The sequence below is a fragment of the Sitodiplosis mosellana genome, unplaced genomic scaffold (genome assembly GCF_009176505.1).
Source record: "Sitodiplosis mosellana isolate CC-2019 unplaced genomic scaffold, AAFC_SMos_1.0 Smas_scaffold_6165, whole genome shotgun sequence".
NCBI lineage: Eukaryota > Metazoa > Arthropoda > Insecta > Diptera > Cecidomyiidae > Sitodiplosis > Sitodiplosis mosellana.
Window position 1 is genome coordinate 1,630,436 of NW_022601406.1, and position 25,356 is coordinate 1,655,791.

A 25,356-nucleotide genomic window follows, 5' to 3' on the forward strand; every position below is an offset into this window, starting at 1 on the left:
ATCTAGGCAGAATGCGAAAAATTTCAATATTTTCACGCCTATAGATTTGTTGCGGTAAATTTGTTCACCCAAAAATCATCCAGCGGCGTAAAGATTTGGTGTGTTTTTTGTTGTTGTTGTTGTTGTTTCCATGTATGCTTCTTTTGTATGGAAGCGTGTACAAATTCGAGAGATCACCGATATGGGCACACACAGCGAGAGGAGATCGGGACTATGCTATGCGAAAAACTGGTTTGGTGGTAAGCATTTTCTTCTTCTTCTTCTTCCTCATTTTTTTCTGTCTTTTTCATTAAGTGTAAGCGACAGGCGCACTCATTCGTATTGTATTTGTGAATAGGCATCGTATTATGCATGTGCATTTATGTTCGTTCTATTTTCCTCTCTCTATCTTCAACTTTGCTTTGTGTGATCTCTGTCTGATTGAACGTTTACTATACATGCCGAAAAAAAGGACAGGTACATACACAATGCACAAAACACTGAGAGCAACTTCAGCAGCTTCACGAAGCGCAGCCGAAAAAAGAGCAACAACAAAAGTCAGCAACACAGCGCACGCACAGATACCCCATCGGTGTTCTTTTTATCTCACCTCTGAGGAGTGAATACTGTTCTGTGTTGCCACACTTTAGAAGATATGCCATATTATTTTAATGCTTTTGACTTTGGCGAATAAAATAAATAATAAATAAGAGACCATGACCATGTATTTGCCGTTTCGATGGGCCAACGCTCAGACACAAACGCGAATCCACCAACGAAAAAGCGACAGAAGAAAATCGATTCTAAATCTAAAAGAGAGAGAGAGAGAGAGAGAGAGAGAGAGAGAGAGAGAGAGATCGAGCGAGAGTGCGAGAGAATACAAAGAGCAACATCACATTCATTGCACACCGCAAACGCATTCGGAATTTATCACACAACGTAATAGGCTTTTTCCTGTCCGTTTTGTCTTACTTTCATATTCACCTTCCGAAATGAGTGATGAAGGCCAAAAGGTATGCGCATTTTTTTTCGGTCGGTTTTATCGGAATAGATATGGCCTCTCTCTCTCTCTCTCCCTTTCTCCCTCGATCGATCTCAACACGACATAAATCTTCGCTTAAATATCGAACCAGCAGTGATGGTCAAAAGGAGGTGTACGATTTGGTTTTGTTGTATTTCTCACAGCGCGCATGTCTATGATAATAATAACATGCACTACTTCAGAGAGTGTATCACTGATATTTTGTTAACACATTTATGGATAGGGAGCATATGCGGTCGAACAACAGCCGTCCATAAACGGCCTGCCTTTTTCTGCAGACTGACAGACATTTTCGAAGGAAAGAGACAAGTTTTCGGGCGAAAAAGACAACATTTTCGGGTGAAAGAACGAACGAGAGAAAAGAAAGAAAGAAAACATTATCAGGCCAATTTATTTATGATATCAGACTATGTGTGTCTCATTCACTCAGATTTCGTGTGAGATTTTTTTTTCTCCTTCGATGAGATTTCATTTCGACCTACATTGATGTGCGCGCGTACAAAGTCACCGAAAGAAAGAAAAATTGAATCGACTCCAAAGCTCTCTCGCAAACGCACACACGAAAGAACGGAAGAACAGAAAAAAACCAGAAAATGACGAGATAAATAAAAATAAAAATGAAAACCAACCACTGTGTGCCTTGTTTGAACAAAATTTATAAAGTATACTACATATTTTGGTTTTATTGTTGTTGGTGAAAAACTATGTCCGGCGCATACACAATCTTTTTCAACAAATCAACAACAACAAAAGACGGGCGCACCGTGAATCTTCACCGCAACACTACCATTGTTCAGCATTCAACATGAATGCTATTTGGTTTTCCTCTCTTCTCTCCTATTTAGAAGTCAAAACATTTCCTTCAACCGTTGGTGTTCACGCTCTCTACGCTTTTGTTATATATATATGTATACTTCTCTACTCTCGAACTCTCTACTCATTTGGTAACAAACCATTCTTTCGCATTTTATTTTATTTTTCGCTTACTCTCTCACATATCACTCGTGTTCATTTTTATACGTGCATACATTCTCTTTCTCTGTTTCGTTTCATTCGTCGATCTTTTTCGACCGCAAGCCATTGGCGTTTTAACTCTGAACTTTCTGAAGAAATGAAAATGAGGTTTTACATTTATGTGCCTCTACGTGATAAACGTTCATCGTGTTCATCTTCCGATGAAAATCCAAACGAATTTTGTAACCAAACACAGCGAAACAAATGAAACGAACGGGAAACCAAAATCGGTTCGTTAAATAGCAGAAGGAGAAGTAGAAGATCTCAAGATATTTATCTCACAATAAATTTTGTTGCCGGTAGAGAGGAAAAAAAAAAACACACACACACACAGAGAGAGAGAGAGAGAGGGAACACAGGAAAGAATGAACGAACGAACGAACAACAAATGTGTGCGCATTATATTCAACCACTGTCGATGAGTTAAATTGACTACCATTATGTCATGAAAATTAATTTTAAACTGTTGCATGCGCGCGCGCGCCTTGGCTCCTATCATTCCAACTGAAATGCTGGAGTGATTGTGTGTGGCGCGAGCATTTAAAAGCGATCAACACCAACAAGGAACACAACACAACATCATACAGCTAGTATATGTAGCTGGCTGGCCGGCTGACTGACTGGCACGGGACGACGGTGTGTTTAGTATGTGTGCATGTGTACTATTTGAGCCACCGAACATGGCTCATAAATAGATTTTTCAGAGATCAAATATAACAAATTATCGTTTTATTATAGATATGCATTTAATTGTCTAGCCACTTAGTAAAACACGTTTCTCTCTCTCTCTCTTTCCCACCTACCTCGCTATCCCTCTAATGATCCCACCGATCACTTTTTAACGACGTATTTTGTGGTCTCTCTGATATATATACCCGGGCCAACAGCAGGTTGTTGTGTTGTTAGCCGTATTGACATGGGTCGGTCAACACGCTTTAATCTCAATGTCACATTAATCGCCGCATGCATTTTTCAAACACCACAAATACACACACATATACCCAGGGCACACTGTCACACTCACCGATTTGTATCAATATTATTAATTCGGATTTCTCGCGCTGTTTTACACCAGTCAAAACACCAACAACAGAAACACTAGCAGCAGCAGAAAAGAATGGGCTTTTGAATGCAAAGTACCAGTCAAGTGGAAAATCCAATTCAACAAAATTAAACTGAATAGATAATCCAACAATCAATAAGCAACAACAACTGATTTATTCATTCAGCTTATGGTTCGGATGTTCTGTTCATGCATGAAATGCCGACCATTCTCGCACAAAAACGTCCGTATCTATGCAAAGGGTGACGAGCAAAGACGAAACGCTTTCAACGCAAAAAAAAAGATTGCATGCAATTGTCCACAGGCAAAGGATAATGAATAAATTGACTTTGAATACGAAGAGACCACGAAACAGAGCAACAACAACGAAAAATTGCAATCTCATTACGAAAATAATGTGTGTCCGTTTCGTTAGCCGAATACATGCATACACACACACACACACACACACAAAAGATGTGTGCATTTTCTCATAAAATGGAAAAAATATTGAAATGCCATCGAAAATGGATGGATGGCTGAGAAAATGAAATAAAACGCAACAAAAGTACCACTTTGTTCAAGTTAATGTAATTTTACCATGATCGGCTAAGTGTTGCTGTGTGAAATGTTTGGTGCGAGGGTCGGAAATGGCGGATGCTTGGATTTTGTGGCGACCAAGAGATGCCTTACAACAAAAATCCGGTGAAGATCGGTATCCCGTCGTCCATTTGTTGCCACACTCACGCGATTTAACCGACATTCAAACAAGAAGCAAATACATTGTTTGGTCGTCGTCGTCGTCATCGTGTGCATTGCATATCGCTTATTTTCTCTCTCATTTGTGTGTGAAAATTGATAGCAAGAAGTGGAAACATGAAACTGGTGTGAATTGGACTTCTTCATTGGCTATCAAAACTAGTTCTGTTTCTCTTTTTATTTTCATTTTTGTGTATGGTGCGCTCCCTTTTTTCCTCACATTTAATTCTATCTTTACGTACTGATTGTATTTTTTTTCTGTCTTTCGGCATTATACGTGGCTTCGATCCGATTCATTTGCTCTATCATTCGAGATGTACGACGAACAAAATATTCAATATTATGAATGTAAGAAAAGAGTAAAAAAAAAACCTACAGAAATATGTTTTGAAGTGAATTTACCTGATTTAACGGAGCAATGAACATGCGCTCGGCTTTCGTAATACACCCAGTCGAATCCAGCTTCGACGGCCAAACGTGCTAGCATTCCATTTTTGCTTCGATCGCGATCGGATGTCGTAACATCAACCGCTCGGCCTTCGTAATGCAATGACTCAAAGCCATGTGCATCATCCTCGTCCCATCCTTCAATGACACGCAGTCGTACACCGGGCCACTGATTCATTACGGATATTGCTAACGTGTCTAATTTTTCCTTGCATCTCTGTGTAATTGAAGCAGCGACAAAAGAAACACCGAGAGAGATAGAGAGAGAGAAAAAAAAGAAAAGAAAACAACAAACGGAGAAAATCAATAAAAAAAGAATAAAATCGATTACCATTGAAATATTTTTCAAAAGTTATTTTCTATCGTTAGTTTATTTTATATTTTTTCGTGTGCGTATTGTTTGTGTCAATGCGTTCTTCATTGGCATTGTGGCTATTTGTTTCATTCACTTCCATTTCGGCATCTTTTTTTTTGTTTCTTCTTGATTTTTTTTCTCTGTGCACAAAAGGCAAAACAACATACCGAACACAGAAGAGAGAATATACACAGCCGAAACCCATGCTGTTTTAGGAAGGATTTTTCTTTATGAACTCTTGTGTGTGTGTGTGTGTGTTATCTTACCGGTGAAACAAGAAAGAGAAATATTCATTACGATTGATTTTTATGTTTACTGATGCTGTCCAAGTTTGAGGCAAAGCGAGAGAGCGAGAGAAAGAGAAAACTGAGGAAAAATGGTCATTGTTTGCCTTTCGAAATATATCGTTTTTGTGTGAAGTGTTGTCCATCAATTGAGGCGAACAACACACAAAACAAAACACGAAGAGAAGACTACACAATGAAGGATGGCGCAAAAACTATGTCAACTTCAGCAACAATTTCAATTTGAAAAAGGAAAACACAACTAGGAGAAACTAACTCCTTACACCGTTGCGTATCGCATTTGAAATCTATATATATATATATATTTTTTTTTTAAATGTATAAAAATAAAGAAGAAGAAAAATTGCCGAGGCACAATGAGCTATTAACCTTGGACATTTCGGGCTCATATTTATTATTTCTTTGACATTTGCCCATTCGATACACACTTCAACAATATCTTCGGTGTATGCATACACACCGGAGAAACGACGGGCAACATAGAGAAGAGGAAAAATGCACATTTTCCTATATTCTATTCGCAACAAAACACAAATAGAATTCTTTTTTTATGTACCATGGAAATTAATGTTAAATATTTAGTGAGCGTTGCATATTTGATTGTTTTGTCGCCGAATGGCCGTGACAAACGCTTAATACGATTTCGAGCTGCAGCTAACTGACATTTCTCGGAAAATTGCATAGCATTCCGCTTTTTTTCTTTTTCAAATAGACGGCCCGGAAAATTAACTCTCCGGTGCAATTTCGTTGTTGCTGTTGTTGTTCTTTGTGCTGCGAAAATGCAGCTAGCTACTCATATTGTCGCCACATTTCAAAGTCATTTTAAATGTTTGCACACACACGAAGAAATGACTATGCCGCTGATTGATTTTCATTTTATTGTACGATTTGAATGATATGTAAGTGTACGAGTTTGTGTGTGAGTGTGCGTCTCAGAGCCGTTGTTTGAAATTTCTCTCAAAGACCAATCAAGCGTGCATCTCTTTATCTTGTTTGTGTATGATTTTGTAAGATTTCGGTCAGTTTGTTTGAAAGTCGATGTCGAAATCGGTTTTGGTAATTCATGCCGGATTTTTGAGTGAAAATCCATAGAGCAAATTAATTGTGTGCATGCTGTGGGTCTGTTTCGTTTCCAATTTTATTTTTTTCATATTCATAAAGAATTAAATGGAACAATGGGATGGAAAATGCGCAGAACAAAGGATCGATTGGCTGTGATCGTTGGCAATGCGTTCATCCGGTAGCTCTCATGGACAAATTCTTAAATGTTCTTCATTCTTCTAGTCTTGTTTTTTTTTGTTATGTTTGCCTGCCATTTTTATGTTTTTGCATGCGGGCGATGCCGATACGCATTATCTGTCGATATGCTCTCCATGTCTATTCAAGTCTAAATAGATAAATGGCAAAAGTGTGCATGCAACAAAAAGGAATAACAGCAACAACTCAAATTGCTTTTTTGTCCAACGATGCGTTCAGTTCGGGTTCGGTGTTGTGTGTGTAGTGTGCTTCTCACTCTCTATGACTTTTCAACTTTTCACAATTTCAGGCGTTTAGCTTTTTTTTTCATTCGGGATGTGTCGGTCCCATTCAGGATCTTTCTTTCTCTCCTCCATATATATATCGGCTCTGTGTAGAGGTCTGAATAGGATTTTGTTTGGTTTTAATATTTTCATTGTTTGCGCAGTGCCAGCTTGTGCAAGACCCAAATTACCCAGCCAATGTTTTTACAAACAAGTCAAAACAAATGGTATAAATTTGACTCAAGTCCAAGGCTTATGGCCATTGTGTGTGTGTGTTGAAAACCCAAAAGCTGAATCAAATGTATAACGAGTCTAGCTATGTACATTCAATTAGGCGGAAAAAATCAAAGTTGATGAACGAAGAAGAATAAAAAAGCACACAAACACAGCAGCAACGGCAACAACAGAAAATCGGACTTTCTACGGATAGCGCAGCGCGCGCACACAAACAATACAAAATTGCAACAGACGCATGAATTGTGCAGCAAACGGCATCCGATCTATACAATGTATAATGGACATCGTATGAACCTTCACAATAATTTTCAATGAAAATTTCGTTGATTGCCGGCGATTTCCTAAAGTTGTTTCATTCGAAACGTTCGATTCATTAAATGGACGATTATTTTGTTCTGGCAATGGCGTTTTCTTCATTTTTCTGGTATTGTTGTTACTGCCGTTGTTCTCTGTCTCCCGAACTGTTCTTTTTTTTGTTTCTGTGTAAAAATTCACTCCGATTTTCTAAACTACCAAATTGCCTTGATTGCATTTCTCATTAGTTTGATCTCTTGCATGGTTTCTTCTACGCATTAACATTTTTTTTACTCTCTCTCTCTCTCTCTCTTGCTCTCTCAACCAATCGGTTTCGTCTTTTATATATATTCTGCTAGACAATTTGTGTGAATCTTTAATTTTGTTACCACATGTTGTTTGCGGCAGTTTTATATCGTCGAAGAAAGAGAAGAAGAAAAAACCCATACAACAACGAAATCGTAAAGTGAAATATGTGATGGTTTCTTCGGTAAAACGTTTTCTTCTCATTTCATTCATTTCGATGATGATCATTTGTATACCATCGATACATATCGATCACATATACACACAGGGGCAAAATGAGAGAACCTGCGCGCACGCGCATAGTGAAATTCGTTTCGTTCTGTGTGTGTGTTTTTTTTTCTGTTCTGCCCCATTCTTTCAATGCAACATTTAAAACATATTTTCCGCTGAATTTCAGACAAAGAGCGCAAATGGCGCGATATTTAATAATGTGAAACTGGTTGGATTTTATGAGAGCAAAATGAGCATGTAACGAGTTGCATTTGATGTGTGCGAGTGTTTTTTTATTTATCGGAAGTTATATGATGCCTCTCAGCACTTCGAAAACACATTTACTGTCGAAAAATGGTGTTCGTTCCGAACGATGAATGCAAAATTTTCGATACGATTTCGCAAAATTTCGTTCAATTTCCAGAAGATTCCATTTGTTTCTCCTCTACCTCCAATATTTCATGGGAAGAACCAAAGAAAAAAGAAATTCTTCGTGCATCTAAACATCCAAACTGAAAACTGTGGCTTTTTTTTTTCTTCTTTCGGGTAGCAACAAGTCGCCCGTTAAAAATGTGTCCAACGTAGTATTTATTTCATTTAAATTGATGTTGATTTCGAATGTTTTAACCACGACCGAATTTGTTGTTAATAATATATATGAAATAAAATAAAGAAGGGAAAAAATCCTGATAAAATAAACTACTCGCCGTTTAAGCATTGAGCGCTCACATCGTGGCCGTATGTTTCTCTTGTCTTTTTTTCTCTCGCTTTTTCTCTCATCTTTTTCTGAAGTTTGTTCGTTTTTTGTATCTGTTTTCAACGATTGCCATTGTTTTGGGGCCGCTGATAGCAGCAGCAGCATCAGCAACCAACAAAAGCCCACGAATAAGCGGACGAACGAAAGAGTGGAAGACAAAAAAAAAATCCATACAAACACAACACATATAATAATAACGCCAAAGGAGGCTTGAGAAAACAGAAAATGAACACGAATAAAAAGAAAAGTGTTGAGAATAATAAGATGATATTAAACAGCTTAACGCTATAAAATGGCCGTGCAGACACGTATATATCTCTCTCCTCTCATATATGCTCGCACATTAGGTACGTTGCTTATATATGTATGTAGCGATCGAAGCTAGTAGCCAACGATGGAGTATTTTATCGTGGAGCGAGAAGAAAATCGAAAAAGAAGAAACAACGAAAAAAAAAATTGGTTGTATGTGAAAGAGAGAATCAGGCAGAAGGAGATATCAAACGCGGCATAAAGACTTGTTAGTGGTAGAGGCGTTTAAAGCTCACATATGTACAGAACCGTACAAGAGAAGAAAAAAAAACACATCATTTTTACAAACACTTTGGAGAATAAATTCCTGAAAAGTAAAGTGAATAGATTCTTCGTTGCTTACTCGCTGGTTTTCAATCGTTAGTTCGTACGATGGCTCGTTTTTGAAGTCGATAATCAGTTTCGAATGGCATAGCATTTAAAAGAGAAGAAGAAGTGACAACAACAACCGTTCAATACACTAATTCGACAGAAATCAACACCATAAAACATTTTAAGGATCCGAAAGTGAAACTTTGTTGTTTCTCAATGATAAAATAAAAAAAATCGTTATCAACTAACTAAATATTGAATTGAATTTTAAAACGGTGTTTTCAATCGAAAATTGCTTATTAATCTGAAGCGTTGATTTATTTGATAGGAGACGATTGCAAGATGCAATCATTGATGATGATTCAACCGAAATGTGAAATGTGAAGAGACAACAACGACAACAACAAAAATTGGTGTTTGCTTAAACGGTGTTGTTATATTTTTTTTTGGTTTTGTTTTCATTCACTTTATCTTGATCAGAGCAAACAATGAAATATTTGTCATTTAAGGAAATTTATATTGACCACCAATTCATAGGGCCTGAACACAGAGGCCGAAAAAACGACTGACGAAAAAAACCACCCAAATCGAACATCAAAGTGGCCTGGCGAAAGTTGTCGGTACAATAATCTGTCTAATTCACACGGTTGACCGCCACATTCGAATGCAATTGATGTTGTTTGTTACCCAAAAAAAAAACACACAAACCGACCGATAAGAAAGCATCAAAAATAGACAATACCATTTTTACCCAGTAATTCATTGACGCTACAAGTTCAAAAGAACCACCGAACGAATGTCATTCATGGTTTTGTGAAGAAAAATAAAAGAACTGAACAAATCTCAATAGACCAGTTGTTTGTATTTAAACCGAATATATTCTACCAGTCCGTTCGGAATGTGCCATGTAGCACCGCATTTTGCATCATTCTTCTTCTTCTTTTTTTCTGATGGGCAATCAGGAGGCCGGCTGAGGAGGAAATTTGAGGTCCTTTGAATTGGAACAACGAATGAAATTCATTCAATGCCAATTTGAGTTACAACTCTCTGGATATATGTTGTACTGGGAAAAAAAAATTCTCTTTATATGCCATTTCCATTGATGTGTTGATGAATTTTGCAGTGCTTGAAATGATACTCAAGTTACAAACCGTACGTTTTTTATCACAACGGAAGAAAAATTCATATGCAAATTCAAACTCCACGTTTTTCAACACGAAACAAGCGCAAAAACCCGGCACACAACAACTTTTCGTCTTTCGTCGAAAAGAAAATTTTCCCAATGGAGAAAAAGTGGATTGACCAACAAAAAAAATGGGCCATGATAACACACCAAATATTTCGAATAAAGAAATAAAGGTTTTTTTCTTCTCTGGTAAAACCACGCCCATTTTATGTTAGGAGGAGTACAGGTGAATTTTCTATCAATAAATCGCCTTGTATGCAAGAGAATCGATTTTTTTTTGTGTCGGTTGGTATCGTTTGAATGTGAGCATTTTCATTCGAATTTCAATGGCGTCTCTGACGAGCGTGCATTGAAAATGCCATGAGATAAAATGTGTTTGACCAAAAAATGTTCGGTGTGTATCAATTACCGACCAAATGATTTGGCAAATATTTTCTTTAGATTTGATTAGCTGACACAAGAAAAATGTTTTAGCAACAGAGAGAGGTTCAAAGAAGTTCATAATGGCTGTGGTAATTAGTATTGCGGTATCTATTGTTGAACCTTTTTGGTATTTCTGCGAGCATAACGCTGGCCATAACGTAATGTTTAAACGCCATTATAACGGAACGGTTATTTTTCATGTTTTTTTTCCGGTTAGAAAAAACTATCCGATTAATAGTCATAGTGACTGACTCTAACTCTTGTTGATGTTCGTTTCTTGGGCCATTTATTCTCCTGCGCTTGATGCAAGTTCCCATAATATTTAACAATTTAAAAATCATTTGCTAAACGAATGAAGTAAAACGATTAGCATGTCGTTTAATTGATATTTTGGTCACGCTTAACGGGCGTTCAGTTAGTCTCTCGCGCCCAAATTCTAACAAATAAGAAACAATGGCCGGATAGATTCAACTTGATTGTTGTTAAAACAACCGAGAGAAGAGAGGAAAAAACGGTAGTTAATTATTTACGGGAATATAATCTCTCAGTGTCTGTCGATTGAAAGTTATTGAGTGTAAGCATTTACATGTGTAAAGTGTTAACAAAACGAAAACAAGGGGAGAAAAAAACACAACGCACACACAGCGAATTATGTGGGTAAATATCAGTTGTTTCGGTATGTACGCTATGTTTGATTAAATCAAACGTACTCGCGCTGGCTCTGCTCGGCTCTGGCATAGCTTTTTCTCTGTTTTCATGTGTTATTTCTCTCGTATGTGTGTTGTGAGAAGGTGCGACGTTTCTTTCATTTCATACCGTCTATCTCGTGTCACACACATTGATGCTTTACACTGTAGATTAGTACTTTATTGATCGTCGGCTCGTTTATTTCGTTCTAAATGTATTTATCTTTTTGTTTATTGTTCTTTAAAAGGAAAACCAACTAACGAACAACAAAAGTCCCTCCGATTTGGAATCTCTCACTCTCTCGGTGTGTCTTTTCGCCTCACTCGTTGCCCGTTGTTGTTGTTGTCGTTGTTGTTTGTGTGTCTTCTCTTCACATTTCTGTGATGTTTATTGTATTATGAAAAAAAAAGCCAGAGAGAGAATATTCCTCCTTTTGTATCGGACCACTCATTCGATAGCGAGTTACTCTGTGTGTACACACAATCATTGAAGAATATTAGTTATTTAATTGTGTATATTTCAAATTCATTTTTATACATTATATCTCTCGTTGTTGATCACTCTCTCTCTCGTTCGCAGGGTGTATCGTATTGCGGCTTGTGTGCCCGTTGTATTATTGCTGTGTTATGCCATTACTCTGATGTTTCTACCATTTTTGTGGTATTATATTTTTTTTCGGTTCAATATCACAGGTATCGTGCTCATTTTGCTCATACCTTCTCTTCATTTTTTTTCCTCCTTCTTCTTCTTCCTCATCATCTTCTTCTTTTTCTTTCCAATTGCCGTTTTTCTTGTATTTTCCCCTGTTTACTTTTTATATATATTAACTAAATAGGATCTTATTTGTATTTGTTTATACAGAAAGAAGAGAAAAAAAAAATTAACCATAACAACAATAACAGCGAGCAACCAAAAGAGCAAACGGAAAGAGAGAAAAAGACACTTTGAAGCCAATCGTTTGATCGGACACCGCCAAAGTTTACTAACTTCGATGTATGCTTTTGTGTGTTCATGTGTTCGTTTTTTTCTTTCATCATTTTAATTTTGTGTATGTTTTTTTTTCTCGTTTTATTTTCGCTTTACTCTCTCAGATATTCCCGATATTCACTCGCTTGCTCGCTTGACTTTGCCGCCGCAGTTGCTGCCACTGCTGCGCTTCATATCGTAAGGCGAATTTTTTTTTCTTCTCCTTCTTGTATATATGTGTGTGTGTGTGTGTTCGATGTGAACACTATATATAGGTCTTGTGCAAACAGAAAGACGCGAATGGAATGTTTTCTCTTTCCTGTTTTGTCTGATCTTCCATCGATGTGCATTTACATGCATACATAAGCATTTTATCGAAAATAATTGCACAGTTTACAAATTTCACATTTTCATCAGTGTTTAAGTGTTAAAAAGAATTGCTCGTCTGTTCAGTTGAAACTGAACGTAATGGCTACGGAAAGAAAAAAATGGCAGAATGATCATTGAATTTCGTCTAGACTCGTCTTTGCTATTTGATGCGAAGTTTACGAGTATTTGTATGTGTTACGAAAATACAATTTATTCTAGCCATGTGATTCGATTGAATTTATCGCTAATTTCGCTTTGCTTGCCCATTTTACTTAATGATTTTTTTCTGCTTAGTTGTCATTCTGTTCAGTTGCCAAGTGGGCTCAAAAAATTCAACGAAAGCAATCCTTTTTTTCTCAGTCGATCACAAAACCGACGTAAACAAACATAATATTTATAAACATATTGTTAAATTGCTGTATACGACATTAAAAGTCAATGTCTATTCATAAGTTTGTTTCTTCCTCTTGAAATGCATGTCTCTCCCTCTTTAGTTTCCCTTCAATTCCTCTCTCTCTCTTTCTCTGTCCCGCTTCATTCTCTCGAACAACAAAAATGAAAGAGAAATAAAAGCAACACATTTTGTGTCTGACCGAGAGAAATTTGTATATCATTTTTCCGTTTTATCCATTCTATTTAGACAGTGATTTTCCTGTATTGCGGTTTTGTTGTCATCAATCTTGTCTGTTGTGTTTTCTGCTTTCGGGCTACCTTCTCACTCTCTTTCCCTCTTCCTCTCTATAGTGTAAATTTCGTTGTTAAAGCCATCGTTCTGAATAGAACGGCTCTTCAGCCTCAAAAGTCAAGCCCTAACAGAAGCTTTGAAAATAAAACTGACTTCTTTTCTTTTATTCGGCTTTGTTTGGTACAAACAAAATGTCAATATTTTATTTTGACTACAATGAATTATTGAAGCGATTGTCATACGGCAATTTTGTATTTACTAATGAATTTGCAAATTCAATGAAAGGCCAACCAAGAATGAGTGAGAGAAAGAAATTGATAAAGAAAGAAAAAAAATGCAATGAGATGCGAAATATGGTATATATGTGTATACAACACAAAATTTATAAACGATGGGCCCCATGAGAAATCAATACAAGCCTTGTGTAAATATGCATTTCTTCGGTTTGATTAAAACGCAGCCGATAGACTGTTTGGAAACTTGTTCAGAATTGAAAGGAAAAAAAATTTGTTCTCTCTATTGACTCTTGATTCGATTCAATCACTTAAAAGAGAGTGGCTGTGAGTAGAAACGAGATGAAGAACAGAGAAAAAAAATGCAAATAATCTCTTGAACGATAATTTTCTACGAATTTTTTTCTTCTGATTATAAAACTATTGTGTTGGACTAGCAAAATTCGAACAACGAACGAGAAATGAACGGAATGGAATTTGTTCGTTGTTATACGGTGTCGATGAGAAAGGATTCATTCCGGAGCGTCATCTGAATATCCATCACTTCACATCAGTTTCGAATGGATTTTTTTTTTCTCTTCGGTTATAGTTTCATGTGGAAATAAAAATGTGAACCGAACAAGAGAGAGAGAGAGAGAGAGAGAAGAAAAAAATACGTTAAGATGAAAATCAATAATATAATAAGATTCATGGCACTTCTACATGGCGCTGGAATTTTCATCGAAAAGTATCAAATTCAAAAAATCAATGTTCAGACACAAATTTTTATAGTTGAACTCCTTTACATACATTGTTATGTGTCGTGTCGTTTTTTTTCTCGTTCCTCTTTGAAACGAAGGGAAAAAAAACTTCTCAATGGTTTTCATTTTCGTATCCTCTGCGTACGAACTTCTTCCTTCGATGAACGAACGAACGATCGAACAGAAGAGCCAGAGGGAGAGAGAGAAAAAAAAACAAACAACGGTAGAATGAAGCGGGGGTTTCGCTGATTAGCGTTCACACTTTTTGTCATATTTTCGGCCCTCTGCAATGAATTCTCATTCATGAATGAAATGACAAAATGAATTTGAAATAAATTTACTTATTAGGCTCATTTACTTGTCATCGACTTGTTGTGCCTACGAATTGATATATGCCATGTAATGCATGCGGTGTGGAAGTGGATTCAAATTTCACGCATTACCTATGTCAATGTCATATCACCCAACAGACCGTGCATATCACTCTCTCGCTCTCCCTCTCTCTCTCGCTCGTTTCGTGTGCGCTTTGTGATTTTCACCGTGGCACTGAGCTCAGTGTATAAGCGATCGGTTACTGCTTATGTACGGTATCCCCGACGCGATGCTTACCCAATATGTTACTCGATGTGTGTGCGCGCACATTTTTTTCAATTCTTTCTCTCGCTCTTGTCTCTTTTGCTCGTTCCTGATCAAACATTGTGTGTTTTTGTTCATGTGTCATTTCGTATAATCGTTGTGTTGCAATCAAAGCAAATGCTATTATCTTCGATCACTTTCAGATCGAAAGCGAGAGAGTAAGATTCATTGCAGTATATCAGAACGAACGAACGAACGAACGAAAAAAATTTATATGAAGGGGGATCGCTGCGGAAAAGGATGGACAGGCACGTTGATGCCTTTTATTCCAGCTGAATACGCATTTCAAAAGATTTTTGACTTTCGATTTGTTTGCACGACAAACACGGACGACAGAAATGACCGTTGTTTTCACAACGTGAAGAGAAAGAGAGAGAGAGAGAGAGAGCAAAACGAAATGTTGCTGTTTCAATACAGAACAAACGATACTTCCAATTAATGCCGTGTTTTTTTTTTCTTCAATGAATCAATGCAACGGATAACCACAGCATAAGCCATACAACGAAAGAAAACCATGCGAACAACAAACCATTCACAAGTATCAAATATTGAAGCGAACTCATTACATCATATTTTTGTGTAATTCGATTTGATTAAACTATTGGATTACTTTTCCCCTTCATTAGTTCATGTTGGAATGAAAAGCGATTTACAATTCGGATCGTTCATTTTGAACTGGTCAAAGATTGATCAATTTAGATCTGTCACCGATCGCATTCCGGTTTTGCTGAATCGAAAACTGACTGATTGGCTGGATTGTTGAAAGAAACCGCCGAAATGTGCGAAAAGAAACGTCAACATTGTGTGGCTCAACTGGTGTATTTAAACACAAAATCCGCGTTTGTTTAGACATCAACTGACATGAATTTGTTTAATGATCGTTTTTATTTGTCATTTATTCAGTAAATATTTGGAGTCGGTAAATGTAAGGCTTTTTTTTTCTCTTCTCTTTCATTTTAAATCGCAATTTTATCAGATTTAAATAACCGTTTGTTTGTCCATCTCAAAACAATTTACTTTCGATCGGTCAAAATATAAGAAAATATGATTGGAATTTCTATGTGAAATGTAAATTTGCTTTATTTCAACACCGAAATGTGTTTACTTCTTTTAATGGTTTTGGTGCATTCTTTGGCTCAATTCTTTGGCATAGTAAAGTGTCGGACTCAGCTGACCAATTAATGTTCAACATTCATACATATCGTCGTACTATAGCTGCATGTTGCACGAACAATGAGCAACATTTTTGGTTAAGAATCATGGGCAATTGGTTTTTGATGAGAAAACCAAATGTCCGTAGGCCCGTGGGATTTCGTTGCATTTTGATTTTGTTCGGTTGTTTAATCTTATTGATCAGAAAAGTTTAAATCGTTTGCCTGGTATTATTAAACGTGATGTCAAAGCCAATACATGCTCCGAGTAGGTTAAACTGGCTATCTGGTCGTTGTCTTTTTATTGGTTGGCTCGTGTACCGGTTATTTCATTTAGCACGAATAAAACCCATTTTTTGTCCATTTTAAATACGTGCGATAAACGGAACTGAGGTAAATGAGGCATAAAGACGCAAATGAATAATGTTAACAGTGAACACTTAAACACTTGGCGGTTACATTTCAACGGAGTCTACGGTGTGTGTATGTGCCGAATTCTCGTCGTTCTGCGAGACACGAACAAATAACATTATCACTCAAAGACATCAACTGATTGTGCGTGTGTTGTTTTTTTGTTTTTGGGTGCGATGGCATGGTTTTCCATGGAAAACGGCGCTGAGACGTGCGATGTTTTGCATTTGAACAATTTAAGTGTCCACTGAACATTTGATGATATCTCTATGTGCGTTTTTAATTTGTACAAACACGTTCTATTAAAGTATACATTAATTTTCTAGCTCTCAACGAAAACCGAAACAAACACATAGTTGAAGAACATACATCCAAAATAGCCTGAACCGTCATGTCGCGGGTCGAAAACGCAATAGCAGCGCGAAAAAAAAACACACACTTACAACAGAGTCGAAACCACAGACAAAACATAGGATAGTGCTAGGGGTTTCACGCAAACTCGAAGGTCGAAGATTTTACTAAATAGCTGGAAATAAAACCATTTTATGTGTAAACTATAGATATTGCTTCTTTTTATTCATAAACTCGAATTTTTTAGAATTTTTTGAATCTAAAAATTCTGGAAGTGGGTTTTGGTGGATCCTCAGTATTGTTCAAAACCGCTCCTGGTTCTGGAAGTGGAACCTCAGGATGGACCAGGGCATTGTCAAACCCAGTCTGATCCATCCTGAAGATCCACCAAAACCCACTTCCAGAACCGGGAGCAGTTTTGAACGATCCTGGGGATCCACCAAAACCCACTTCCAGAACATAATTTTCAAGGTGAATGTTGAAATATTTCGAAATAATACGGATTTTGGTGAATCCCAGAGAATTTTAGAGAAAAGAGAGAAATATTGAAATTTTAGATGAATTTTAAGTTGCGTGAAACCCCTAGGGATAGTGCATGACATTATAAAATTTATAAACGAATATTTATATGAAGAATGATGCGCGACACGTAAGACTCCCAACCCAACCAAAGCATAAGCGAAAAAACGAAGCACAACGAGTGAACGAAAAGCAGCAACAGCAACAAAACGAAAGAGAAATATAATTTAAAGCTTTTTAATGTTAGTATTTTATCGTTTATAATGAGTTTCACCAATATTTACTGCTTTCTACCTTTTGACACTAAACGACATCGTTTTTAACGTAGATGGTGATAATTTTCGTGTTGGTTGGTTGGTTTTTCTCTCTCTCTCTCTCTCTCTCTCTCTCTCTCTCTCTCTCTCTTTTTTTGCTTCTGCTATATTGTTCTTGTTGTTGTTGAATACATATGCATTGTTACTTGTTTCATTGCGTACACTGCGTCTTCTTTCTTTTTTCTTCTTCTTCTCTCCCCTGGTTAGATGGGCCACAAATGAGCAGCGTTGATTGTTTCTGATCGGCGCGCGCAGCCGTTTGCTTGGCCAAAAAAGATAACGAATTGAAATGAGAATGAGCCGCGTACAGAATGAATTGAGATTGAATGTGGACATATTGTTCGAACAAAAATCATTAATCAATCCTGGTGTGTATGGTGTATGTTGTTGTTGTTGTTCATCTTTTCTTTGGCTGTCATTTGCGTGAGCGCGATGCGCGCACACACGCACCGCTACGAAAAAAAAATTCATTTCATTTGTTTATTATTGTCATTTTTCAGGTTGCATGTGCAGTAGCTCAATGGTGTCTCGCTTCTCTCTTCTTTTGATTTGACATAAACAGAAGAAGCCAACCAAATGAATCAATGTCAAAATTGTGACGGTATCTCACCAACACACAATTTATGGCATTCATATATGAGATCATTCACAGAGATCGCAAGTGGCGCAACCATTTGTCGAAACAGCAAACAGCAATTTTTTATACGTCCCCACACACAACAAGCGCACACCGAAAAAAAAATTTTTGTACCGAGAAACAAAAATGCACAAACGAAATAAATAATGATTTTATAAAGAAATAATGCAACTGTTGAATCAAGTCTTTTTATTCTGAATGAGATTTTCAAACACCGTTGTGGAGAGAGAGAGAGAGAGAGAGAGAGAGAGAGAGAGAGAGAGAGAGAGAGAGAGAGAGAGAGAGAGAGAGAGAGAGAGAGAGAGAGAAAGAAAGAGAAAAAGATAAAGGGAGAGAGGGAGAACAGTTGTGATAAGGATTCGAGATGAATGACGCTTCTGCATCCTTTCATTTCTGCGATGTGTTTCATCGTTTCTGTTGCTGCGATTTGTTGTTGCTGTTTTCCGCCAGGAAATAGTTAAACACCATTTTTGTGCAGCGTTTCGTGTAAATCAAATCATCGTTATTTCATAGAATGTAATGTATCGTACCGTACGCTTAATTCCCACGCATTGAAGAACATAAGCGATTTGACCGGTTTGTTTTGTGTCAAGTTTTTCTCTCTCTCTTTCCGCGCTTCACTTTGTTATGAGTGAATGCGTGCTTGCGCGCGCGCACGAACGAACGAAAAAGCACACGATAACCCACGATCGTAACTCTTGCTCACCTTTACCGACAACGACGACGACGACGACGAGTATTGACACTCGATCGCCCATAATCCAAACAACCGACCAGTAAATAACCATATCGCGTTCGGCATAACAGAAATAACCCGTAGAATTAATCGCATTCGATTGGATGATTACTGAATTTCACAGTAATAACATTATAACAGCAACAAATGCAACAACGACGACAAAAACTGCGCACGCACATGCACACACAGAACAAATGTGTTACATTTGTCATGGAGATACAGTAAGCGAAATATGATTTTTGTTTCGTGGACATGAAGTGTGACAAGTGAGGCGCGCGAGAGTGTGGCAAAAGAGCAGAAAAAAAAGAAACACACTCACATAGTCGAACAACGATTGCAATTTTCAATCTTATTGCGGTTGCTCTTTTTTTTGTTGCACTGTATTACACTCCACTCTATTTTGTAATACTCGGTCAATGAGCAAGCGCGCTGCGTTTGAAGTTGAACTGAGGACAATAGTTATGTGTTTGTTATGTGCACCTATTGCATTTCAAACAAAGACTCACATGAATAGCAACAACAAGAAAAAATCGAGAACACACATCTGAGAAAGAAAGTACGTGCATGTTTTCGATGGGATTTAAGTAATAAGTCTTTTTAAAGTCATAACTTTTTAACTTTAAGACTTTTCCAACGTCTCTGCCTCTCTCTTTATGCTTTGTGATGAGGAGGATTCCTTTCTTCTTTCGTTTGATTCTTATTGCTTAGATGAAGAAAAAAAAAGCTTAAACGCATTTCAATTACACCATGGATTAGCACTTAGCTTACATACAAAATCCCCATCAAATCCGGTTTCGTTCATTTTTTTTTTAATTAAATATTGATATAATCACTTACAATATGATTCTTTTTTCTCTCTACCTCGCATTGTTACGTTCATCTTTCCATTCTTCCATTCTGAAATCCTTGTTGAAATTTCATTCGATGCTGCGTCATGCCTACTTCGGCTTGTGTTTTAAATTCGTTTTTTTTTTTCTACTCTTCATTTTGTTGTGTGTTGTTGAAGTTTGAAACAAATAAAACAATTACTTTGGATTTGAACAGAAATACCCATTTTGGAAGCAACATTTTCGAGATATATTTTGATGTTTCCTAAGCTTGAACAATTTGAAACCAAATGGATTTCAATTACTTTTCGGTGGGGATTTGCTGTTGTTGTAATTAGTTTTTTTTTCTTGTGTTTTCTCAGAAAAAATGAAGACAAATCAGTTGTAAACATTGTTGAACATTTTCTATGTTGGGTTATTGATTTAGTGCCGTTAGCTTCGTTCTCAGGTCTAATACTGGGTTTGGAAATGAAAGAAATATAATAAAAAGAGGAGTGTTTGATCGTGATGCGACTCCGCTGTTGTTGTTGTTGTCGCTGTTGATATAGAATCAATCGTGAATTTGGATTTCGATGAAAGAATTATAAATCGAATCGTTGAAAAGAAATCGATTTGAATCGAAAGTGTTGATTTAGCCTCCTCATTTGAATGATTATTCAAATGATTTTGCCAAATGAAACAGAGTGATCACAATTTTGGAATTGGAATGATGAATGAATTAAAAATTCGGTTGATGACCGATAGACTGAAGAAGAAAGATCAGAGATGAGTACAGAAAAGTGTGAAGACAAAAAGTTGATTCTTGATCACAGATTTGACGGAAATGTCCTTTGCGTGAGAACGCAATCGATATTTTATCTGAGAATACGTGTAAAATTTGGAATATTTGAATAGAAACACAATCGCAATGAATTCAGTGAATGAATGGACAGCATGCACCGCATTTTAAGACTAAGAATCTTCAGACCAAGTTACAATATTGTACAGGTTAATCTTAGCCAAAAACAAAACGTCGAGGTTTGGTCAGTCAAAAAGGAAACTTTGAGATTTGGTCAGCCAAAAAGGAATCTTAAATCCAAAATTTAGAGTCTCCCATGAAAATCAAAAGCACTTCAATGCGTTTCCTAGTTTCAATTCATCCAGACTCAAATCACGATGTGAATTATTGGTGCGACTGTACTTGGCTGTTGTACACATCGGCTTGGGAAAAAGGGCCAGATACTTGAACATTAGTTCGAGACAGACATCCGTGCGATCGATTGCCGATGTGTTTATCTTATTTGCTGGCATTTTGATTTTGCGTTCAATGACAAGCAAATGAGTGAATGAGAAGAAAGAACGTTCTTTGCTGCTTGAAAGCTAGTAATGTTATGAAGGACGCATAAAATTATTGAAGAAACCACACGAAGAACGGAGAGAGAGAGTGAGAGCGAGAAGAAAAAAACGGATGAAAATTATAGCGTTGAACGGGTGAACTGAGGTGATCCTCAATATATGAAAATCAATATATTGATAGGGAACTTTGATGCATAAGAACAGTCAATATTTGTGAAATGTACACGTAAAAGCACAACCGCAAACACTTTATTTTGAACACGGTCTTTTAGCCGATGAAACGAAATAATGCAACAAACGAAGCAACTTCAACATGAGAAAAAAAGAAGAAGAGAGAATCCAAGCAGTCAAACCAACCAAACATACACATAAACACACACACATACACACTATGTGTGTACACCAAAAATTGTGCACCTTGCTTTTAAATAACAGAGAACATAAAACCGACTGCATTATAAATTGAAAAAATTAAACGTGAGACATGGAGAACGAATATATGGTATATACACGAAAAACTATAAGTACACGGTATAGATGAATAAGCGGAACCGAAGAAAATGATGAAAACGAAAACAAATGCCGTCCAGAAACAAAGAGAGAAACCGATTATTCAAATAATTCATTTTTAAAGTGTGTAGAACAAATATAAGTGTTAAATGATTTAAAATTAATAAGTGAATAACAAATAAACGTCACTTGTGTAGAGTGAGCGACGGTCGATCGATTGAAATAGCGCACAGCGAGTAAGACAGAGAGAGAGAGAGAGAGTAAGGGCGAGCGAGGAGCGAGCAGAAGAAAGTAGTGAAAAAAAGCGTCTATTTACATAGGACGATTTGTTTGCACATTGACGGGCAAACATTTCACATACTTCACAATCGTTCAATAGCTCTTTTTGTCTTTAGTTCTTTCTTCCTCTTTTCTTCAATTTATTGATTGTTTTTATTACTGCCTTTGAAGCTCGTTGTTGGTTTTCTGTTTTCACTCGTTTGTATTTTTGCCGTTTTTTTTCAGAGCAAGAGCGAGACAGAAGAGGAAAAAAGAGACCGCTGTGGGTGCTTTTATGGCCCATAGAGGACAGCGAACACACAAATAGCACATAGTCGCAGTTTTAGATATTCGCTCTTTTGTTTCAGTTCAAACACCGATGGTTTTTTCTTAACACTCAATCCCATTATCTTGCGGCTTGATACGGAATGTGCCGCGCCACATCATATGCAATTTACAGCCAGATAAGAATTGGGAAGTGATCTTTTGTTGTTGTTGTTGTTGTTTGCGTTATCAGATTTGGTTGGGTTCTAGAATTTCGGAATTCTATTCCTCTCTATCTCTCCCTCTCTTTGTTTCTCGCAAGAAATTTCATTTCAGAATCAATGTATGTTTCATCAATGATTTGACGATTTGACCGATCATATATTTGCATTTCTGATCAGTGGAGAACACTCTTGGCCAGAACATTTAATTTATGCACAAGTAGAGCTCTTTACGGTTAGAGTCGTTTTATTTTTTGCTCTCTTTCGTCGCACAGAGAGCTATAATATTGTCACCAAGACAGATAACAACGGCATTATTCACTTAACACCATGACGATGCGGTGTGGATTTAAAAACTAATTTGCACACTCAATACATTGCAATTATCTTGGTAAAGTTTTTCTCAATATATATTTACAAGTAAATGGTTCTTGTTTTTTTTTCTTCTGCCCTATCTCTTCTCTCTGTCTCATTATTTTTCGCCTTGTGGTGTGTAAATTCCAAATGAAATGAAATCATTTCCCCAAGAACCGTTTTAAATGCGTGTTTCTTTCCGTGTCGTTTGTTTAAAGGCTAGGGGGTAGGAACACAAGCGCTTGAGACGAATTCGTACGAATATTCGTGAATTCTTGTGATATACGAGACATTCGCAGCGCAGTGAGTGTATAACAACAATAACAAAGCCACGAACGCATGAATATATGCAAATACATACGAATGACACAACTTGTTCCTAGCCCCTAGGTTAAAGGAATACGTATGCAATATGATATTTATTGAGCGATATGAATATGGTTTTCCAGTTTATTTGCACACATTTGCTGTTTATTGACTGGATTGTGCAGCTTGAGTGGAACTTCCTTAAAAACCGACCGAAAAAATCCGTTCAAACATCTCGTTGCCGGGGCATCAATCGATTTTAGCCGAACACATCATCGGCTGATTGTGCTTGAGGGTGGCTCCGAATCGATGCTGTCGAAAACCGAGCAAACTGTGCTGCTACCCATGTACACAAACCATTTTCGAAACGAATGAAAGAACGAAAAAAAAAGCAATTCCAATCAAAACGAATGGAAATGAAAGAAAAGAAAAACCATTTTCTTCAAACGAGTGCCGTTTTGTTAACAGAAACAAACACAGCTAACCGACCACCACCAACAACAAGAACAATGAAAACAAAACAAAAATGGATGATGCATTCCTGAAGCTTTATGAAATGCAATCCAGATAAATAAATTGTTGTGCACCGCGATCGAATATTAGAAGCATTAGTCAATCGTCATAGAGATGATATGGAAATTCCATGAACTCAACGTGCTAATTCTTGACTTTGTACATACACTGCGTCGTCGCGAATCGCATAAATGATGATAAATCTTTCGTCGTTTTTTTGTTTTGTTTTTGTACACTTTGTGTGATGTGTATACAATATCAATTGTTATTCTTCTGTCTTTTTTTCGGTTTGTATATGTTTAAGCACACTTCGTTTATTCCGACGCGTTCAATTGCAAACAATGTGTGCGTCGTCGTTTTTTTTTCTCTCTTTCGTTCTGTGACCAAACGACAACGGCGATATTGCACGTTTACACGCGGCTGGGCGATGCGATTTCTAATGATTTGAAAATGAAACCGTTCGTTGTCAATGCAATGTCATGAGCGCGCGCAAGATTTCTTTTTCTTTCGTTCAGTCCTGCTTCGATTCCATTTCGTTACAAATGCAATATCAGAAAACAGTTTATTCAATCAAAGTGTAAACAAAATTAGCGAGAAAATCCCGTGGGAATGGAACTGATAATCACAATTTCTGAAAATTGTATACAACCATTTGTGCCTTCTGTCTAAGTGAGAATTCAGTATTGATGCGGCAAAGGTGACGGTGGTGCTGCTTTACACAACTAGATTGCACAAATTGTACCCTGGTCTGATTAAGCAAATTTGATTCATAGTTATAAAAGCAAGATTTTTTTCCACCTGTGTTTTTATTGTGCAATTCGAGAAAATCAAACGGCGCCCTTGGCACTACACCACACATAATCAAGTGTTGAAAGATTTCAATTCGAAGAGCGTATTTAAAATTCCAAGACAATTTGTGCTACAAATTCCACCGTTCGTTTTATATTTACAGTGCTTTTAGCTTAATAATCAATCTCAATTTGCTAAACGATTTGCATCGTTGCTGCTGCTGCTGTTGTTGTTGTTGCTGTTTTATAATTTGTCTGTTTTTGCATACTTTGTTTTCCGATTTGAAGAGCGATTAACAATCGATTACGGGTGCAAAAAAAAAGACGGAGAAACTGTGTTTGAGAAGAAGCAGAAAAAAACGCATCGAAGTATCTTCGAAAACGAAGAAGAATCAGCTCTCAAATCGCAATAAACATATTACCAACGATTATATTGCTAGCTCGGCTAAATGATGTTAGCGCCTAGCATGAAACCATCATTTCATCTCATTTTTCACAATATATATCATAAGTCAATAAAATAAAACAACACATTTCACAAAAGGATATGACGGCCATTTACAATGCACTTTGCATTTTTTTTTATTGATGGTATATCTAGAGGAGAGTGAGTAGAGAAAAAAATGCAATAACAACGAAACGAGGATAGATAAACTTCCGTCAAACATTGGGCGCTGACATCATTCCTGACCTAACGATTAATCATAGCGATCGTCATATCGATCTAATGCTTTATTGAGTCTCTCTCTCTCTCTCTCTCATTCCTCCACTCACTCTCTCTCTCCCTATCTCTTAGGCATGTGATGATTGCTCACTGCAAACCAGCCCCTCAATATCATAAAACTTTTTCATTTAATTTTATTACCCATTTATGACTCGATATCATAAAAATATAAAACGGACAGGGCAGAAGAAAAAAAACACGTGGAAAAAAACGACTTCAATAAATTCTGCAGCTTTGTTGCATCGCAAAGAAGACCGAAGGAGAGAGTGAGAGGGAGAGAGAGAGAGAGAGAGAGAGAGAGAGAGAGAGAGAGAGAGAGAG

General features: G+C 37.0%; 1 protein-coding gene across 1 annotated transcript in view; it reads right to left on the reverse strand.

The window, feature by feature from the left end:
- Nucleotides 1–25,356, reverse strand: part of LOC129574702 (protein hedgehog) — a 34,344-nt gene that overhangs the window by 5,348 nt on the left and 3,640 nt on the right. The window contains exon 2 of the mRNA XM_055457072.1: nucleotides 4,239–4,500. Coding sequence (XP_055313047.1) covers nucleotides 4,239–4,500 — 262 coding nt within the window. The remainder of the gene's footprint in view (nucleotides 1–4,238; nucleotides 4,501–25,356) is intronic.